Source organism: Syzygium oleosum, unplaced genomic scaffold (assembly GCF_021117445.2).
Source record: "Syzygium oleosum isolate NSW1041296 unplaced genomic scaffold, Sole_v2.1 Sole_v2.20, whole genome shotgun sequence".
Classification (NCBI taxonomy): Eukaryota; Viridiplantae; Streptophyta; class Magnoliopsida; order Myrtales; family Myrtaceae; genus Syzygium; species Syzygium oleosum.
In genome coordinates this window covers 92,092-98,358 of record NW_026607504.1, presented here as the reverse complement: position 1 = coordinate 98,358, position 6,267 = coordinate 92,092, and the positions used below count along the sequence as shown (strand labels likewise).

Here is a 6,267-nt window from a genome sequence, read left to right as displayed (position 1 = left end):
TAGCTTTACTATATAAAAAGTGCCCGAAGTTTCAATGTGCGTACATGTGGTCTAACTGCTAGCACGGAGTCTTTTGTTAACCAACCGAATAAACCAACCAATAATGTTAGGTTCATGGTTGAATCAGACATACGGTGACAAAATATTTTCACGAGAGAGAAGTACTAGGACCCAACTCGAACCAGTTTAAAGGAAGAAGACAGGAACCAGGAAACATTAATATATTTCATTCTCAAATCACCGACCATGGCGCAATGTGGAAGCCTGATGAGATTCGACTGATTTCGGATGGTTATGGCCTGACATCGTTAATTAAATTACTATGTGTTTCGTATACACTCTTGAATCTTGTCCTATCTTTCATCCATGATCATGCTATTAACTACAGATCAAAATTTTATATGGTACACATGTTATGTGGTTTGTATATTTGTTTGTAATTTATCTTGTGTTGCAAGGAGAACTTACTCCCCCGTACATAAGGTTTCTGTCACGTTCACATATAATGAGCGATTCAAAATGTCCGCATTGGTCAAATTGCTTATGACATTAGACGACAGTGAGTAAGTGATATCATGAGGATCCAGTAAGAAAATACACGAGGAACATAAGGTTTTAATCAAATAGGACAAACAGCAACGAACGACAGGGTTGATGAGACCCATGAGGGTACATACAGACGACGACGAAGAAGAAAAAAGAATCAAAGAAGGCGAAGATAGTGAGGGGTCAGAGGCCTGAAGACGGTGGGAGCTTTGGACTCAATGAAGGCCACCTGAGACCGGGAGAGGTGGAGGTAGACCACCCAGTCGCCGTTGGAGAGCGGGCTGGGCATCGGCATAACGTACCCGGCTTCCCCTCCCCACGGGAAGTGGTAGGACCCCAGCACTGGCTTCCCCCACCCGAAGTCCATCTCGGTCACCGGGAACCTCTGTCCCGATGACACCACGAACGCCGTCGATCCTTCCTCCTCCTCCTGCTCGCTCCTGGGCTTGCAGTATATCCTTGCCACCGCTGGCACTGGCCGGTGCTCTTCCACCCAGTCTATCAGGTCCAGGAAGTGCTCCTTCGTCGCCGCACTCTCCACAAACTCATGCACCGCCTCCGCTACCCAGCTTAACGGCTTCTCCACCACCTCCATCGCCCTCTTCTCTCCAAATGGTATCGACAGCACATTCCCAAAGTAGGACGCCATGGGTGCGGGCTTGTCGTCCACGCCCTGACTCATCAACCTACACCTGCCATCCACCACGATCCCCATCCTCGACATCGTCTTGTTGTCATCATTAGTAGCAACCGAGGAGGATTCCGCCACCATCTTCCAAAGGAAAGCGCTGAACGATTCCAACTTAGACCTCTTGCTTCCGTTGGAGCAGGCCCTCTGCTGCAACTCGCTTAGCTTGGCGGCGGTCACATAGTACATGCGGCTTACCAGACAGTCGTCATCCCTCGATGTCGGCGTCTCGCATTCCTCATCTGCCTTCTGCTTTTGCGGGGGAGGTGGGGGCAATGCGGAGACTGGGATGTACATGCTGTCTAGAGAACGGTCAACGCAGAGCGGATGCCTAGGGTTGAGAAGAGAGCGGCGGAAGGAAGGAGGGAGCGAGATCGGGGCATCGGAGCGAGCCGTCTCTGCCCAAAACACCATGAACATGTTGGCCGAGTGGGCGTCAGCTATCCGATGGTCAAACGTACATGCCACCACTATCCCCCCACACTTTAGCTCCGTCGCCTGAATGTTTTCCATCAAATAAAAAAGAGAAATAATTAACAGTTCATTTTGGATCAAAAAATAAATAATTACAAATTATTGTGAGATCCAATCCTTCATGAATTTGTGGCTCAATATTATTAATTTCACATTGGCCCAAAAACTGTTATATTAGCAATGCTCAATTTAAGGGAAGTTCTAAATATTCTTGACCGAGAACTTATCACATGAAATATTGACCATCTGGAACAATATTATTTAAATAAGTAATAATATGTGTCCCAACATGGGTACACATGATTAATGGTGGAAACGAACTTGATCTTCATTTAGTAATTTTTCGGCATCACCACAGTTTTTTCTTGCCCATTCAGCGAGGCAGTTCAACCACTGAACTATGTTTTAATCCTCCATTTAATTTAACTAATCGCTTCTAGAAGCGAGATGACTTCATCATGTAGACTCACACAGGACAAAAACAAGAGAGGACAGATTCCTTAAGAGTCTCAGCATGTTTCCCCTGAAGTTGATGGTGAAAGAGAGATTCCACCTCTTCCACATAAAGAGAGATTCCGTCAAGTTGAGGGCACTGATAACCCACACATAACATTACGGTCTCAACATATTAATGATTGATCCTGAGGTGCACCCTCGCAAGATTTTTCCATTCGTTCAATGCCGTCCATAATAAAAAAGAAAATGATAATCTCCTCCATCACTATATTACTATCACTCATGTACCATTCTATTATTATCTCACTGTTCCCTATGGGCGCATCTAGTCAATGTATGATCTCAATGATCACATAAATAAACCAGAGTAACTCGTGTAAAGTGTGAGATTCTTTTTCCTTTGAACATTTAGCAATAAATCTTTCTACATTGTTATGTTTCGTATGAGAAATCCTTGATGCATGTAATCACTGATCATGATGTTACGCGGGATCAAAGCCCAAACATTATTCTTCTTTCTGAACAATGGTAAATGGTATCCAAATTGATCGGTCAAATTCGCATACTAAACAATGTAGCTTTATATTTAATACCTATTAAAAGAATTTCAATATCATTGAATAAACCAATTTTGTGAATTGTTCTCAGTAATGTCGGAGAATCCGACCGATAGACTTAGAGGTAGAGGATACTCTATTTCGTTTGACGCTGGTTATGCATAAATAAAAGGTTAAAGAAAAAGACTGTACATTTAGGCTCCATTCGTTTCGCGAAAAATATGGCGTTTCTGGAAAATGTTTTCTAGGAAGTCATTTTCCAGGAAAATAACAATATTTTCCGATGTTCTGCTGAAATATGAAAATAAATTGGAAAATATTTTCCACTGTGCGGTACTGAAAATATTTTCCTTCATACACTACTTTAAAAAAATCGAATTTTTAATTATTCTTATTTTTGGAATTTTTAATATTTCTTTTCTCTTTTTTTTTTCCCTTTCTTTCTTCCTGGCCGGCGACCGGCCGTCGACTGGCCACAAGCGAGGCTCGGCCTCGCTTGCCCAAGGCCGGAGAGGCTCACTGTGACCGGCGACCAGCCTCGGGCGAGGCCTCGCCTTGTCTCGCCAGATCTAGCAAGGCTCGGCCTCGACTCGCCGGTCTCGAATGAGGCCGAGCATCGCCGGATCTGGCGAGGCAAGGCTAGGCTTGGCCTTGCTCGAGCTCGCCGGCCTTGGGTGAGTGAGGCGGCCTCGGGCGAGGCCGAGCATTGCCGGATCTGGCGAGGCGAGACTAGGCTCGGCCTTGGGTGAGCGAGGCGGCCGGAGGAAGAGGAGGAGTGGCTCTGGAGATGAAAACCCCAGGTTGCGTGAGAACGATGGGGAAAAGGAGCAATCCAGAGAGAGGAGGAGAGGACGCGTGAGAAAGAGGGGAGATTGGAAAATGTTTTCCTTCCTTTCAAGAAAGGAAATCATTTTCCCTGGTCTTAGAAGGAAATTCTTCATTGATCGGAAAATATTTTCTTTAACCACTTATTTTCTGCCCCAAACACCGGAAATTATGGAAAATGTTTTCCGGGAAAACGTTTTCCGTGAAATGAACGGAGGCTTAGGTGAAATGAAGATGAAAATGGGAGCATATACAGTGATTTGATCTCTTGAGATGGATAAACGATATATAGTGCGGCCGTATCTAACGTCTATACCTGAACAGCAAGCACGCCTCGCTTCTTTGTGGGCACCAGTTTCCCTTCAATGGTTTCGTCGGGATTATACAGGTTGAGATGGCGGAGTTCTACATCTGTGAAAGCTTCGATGAAGTCGACCCCACGATTGTTGCACAGGAGCTCAGGCTCACCCGCCGAGTTCTGGACCACCTCTCCGGCGAGAGCATAGTAGGAAACCAGAGCTTGGGCCAAGGCGGCTTTCAGAATGCCAACCATGGACCCATATCCCAGCCTCTGTGAGGCGGTGGTGGTGGTTGGGTTGGTGTAGCAGAAGAAGACGCCTACGTCAACCGGAGGCAAGAGCAAGTCGAGGTTGGAGAGGGACAGCCAATGCTCTTGTATGGGCAGTGCTGCCGCCACCACTTCTTTCTTGCCCAACTGCACCGCGAACTCTCCGCCTAGACCTGCAACTGCACCCATTTTATGTACTACGTAGCGAGATTGAGAGAGAGAGAGAGAGAGAGAGAGAGAGAGAGAGAGAGAGAGAGGTCGCGGAGAAGAAGGAAGGGGATGGACCTGTACGATTGAAGATGAGCCGGTATTTATAGGCCCAAATGATTGTCATACTGACTCCCTCCGAACTATTCCTCAACTACCGTCCAGTCCATCTGATCCGGGCTAAATACACACCACAGATCCAATAAATTATTCGTCCCCACTCGTCCCCACAGTACATATGGAGGGCTTCATGGGGTTTGGTTAATCTCATCTACTCTCACCCGGATTGTTCACGTTTACACTCCAAAACTCCGAAGAGATCATTATTTCCTGGCAGAAGTCGGAAGAGGTCAAGCGTGCAGATAACAGTGCAAAGGAAAGGGCTAAGTAAAGAATAAGACCCAGCCAACTTTCCCTCCCGCTCCCCTCATTATTCATTTCCTTTGAAAATTGCAAATTCGCATCAATTATCAGCCAAAATGCCACTATTTTCCAAAAATGTCCGCTCCCAAAGACTAAATTCCCTCACTCGCTCAAATCACCTAAAACCAATTAAAAATTAAACCGCCGAACACTAAGTTTGATGTTTAAATGAGTGCGCAAGGAGGACAATTCAGTCATTTCAACGTGGGGTTTTGTTAAAAAACATTTGAACAATATTTGCAATAATAGAGTTATGTACGTTGTAAAAAGATAATGAACAAAACATGTATGTTTTGAAAATAATAATAAAAAAATGTTTTCTCAAAGGGAGCTTTGACACGGCAAACACATTCCAACTAGAAAAGTCAGGGAAGTTTCATGTTCGCTGGAAAGGGTATCTAATCGCTGGAAAGGGTATCTAAAAGCCCCTGGACATTTCTTGGAAAAAAACCGCATGACAACTGTCCTAGGTCCGCTGTGGCCGGCGAGGGCCCGGTCATGTTCCACGATGTTTTAGAGAGTGGCGTTACATATTTTGTCGTTCGTTGGGAGCTTCGAAAACAATGGGTCCAGGCAGGAGCGTGCAAAAACCATAGTAGTTTTTGTTCGGAGGGGAGGAGGAAGGAGGCGGTGACCCCACCTTTGACCTGCTCCAGAAGGACTGCGATTTTTGAATCGTCAACTTCTCACGTTTAAGCTCAGCGCGCGGAGGACGTCACAATTCCTCACCGGGCGTACATACGAACCAATCTTCGATGGATGGTGAAGTGTTTTCTCATCCTGCTATGGAAAGAGAGAGAGGTTGTGTATTAGAAATAAGAGAACCAATCCGGGAGAGTGACGATGCGATTTTATAATATTAACAGACCGCAAATTTGGAGTTGTTAGGTTGGCCTATCGACTTTGGCAATCATCCAGAACTCCGGAAAACTAATTCATACCGAAAAAGCTCAGACATATTGCAAGAGAGTAGGTGTCAAAACCAAATCCAGAAGTTAAAACAGTCCCAGCTACAAAAGGCCCACACGCGAGAGACCTTTAGCATGGCTCGCATATTCCCACTATAGAGTTATTTTAAATTTCCACTATCCCATCTCATCCCATCTAGTGTGATGCTAATATGTACGTGTCAGGTAATTAGTCTAAAGACACTGGAAAATCGAATGCTTTAGCTGTGTGTTTGGTGGCGTTGGGTAATTCATTTTGAGACTGAATCCGTGAAAATTATCCGATCCAAAGAGAGATTCCTAAACAAATTGGACTTTTGACTGACCCAGCACATGAAACAACAACAAATCTTTATTGGAGTTGAATTTCTAGTTTTGCTTTTAGTACTTGCACTACAAAAAAACATGATTATTGCGACGGAAATTTGCGACGGATTATTTTCGTTGCTAATTTGCGACAAACTTTGCGACGGAAAATAAATCCGTCGCAAATTTGCGACGGAATTATTTTCCGTCACAAATTTGCAACCGATTTATTTTCCATCGCTAGTTCCGTCGCAAATTTGCGACGACTAA

General features: G+C 44.9%; 1 protein-coding gene across 1 annotated transcript; it reads right to left on the bottom strand.

Annotated features, from left to right (window-relative positions):
• Positions 1-528: 528 nt before the first annotated feature.
• LOC115693550 (coniferyl alcohol acyltransferase-like) lies at positions 529-4,395 on the bottom strand. Its single transcript, XM_030620573.2, has 2 exons — positions 3,863-4,395; positions 529-1,732 (listed from the first exon to the last, which is right to left on the bottom strand). The coding sequence occupies exons 1-2, from the start codon at positions 4,301-4,303 to the stop codon at positions 704-706; spliced, it is 1,470 nt and encodes a 489-aa protein (XP_030476433.1). The 5' UTR covers positions 4,304-4,395; the 3' UTR covers positions 529-703.
• Positions 4,396-6,267: the final 1,872 nt, after the last annotated feature.

Excerpts from the sequence above, each read along its gene's own strand:
- LOC115693550 (XM_030620573.2), bottom strand. The coding sequence starts at position 4,303 with ATGGGTGCAGTTGCAGGTCTAGGCGGAGAGTTCGCGGTGCAGTTGGGC. Across the intron at positions 1,733-3,862 it reads GAGGCGTGCTTGCTGTTCAG|GCGACGGAGCTAAAGTGTGG; the intron begins GTATAGACGTTA and ends GAAAACATTCAG.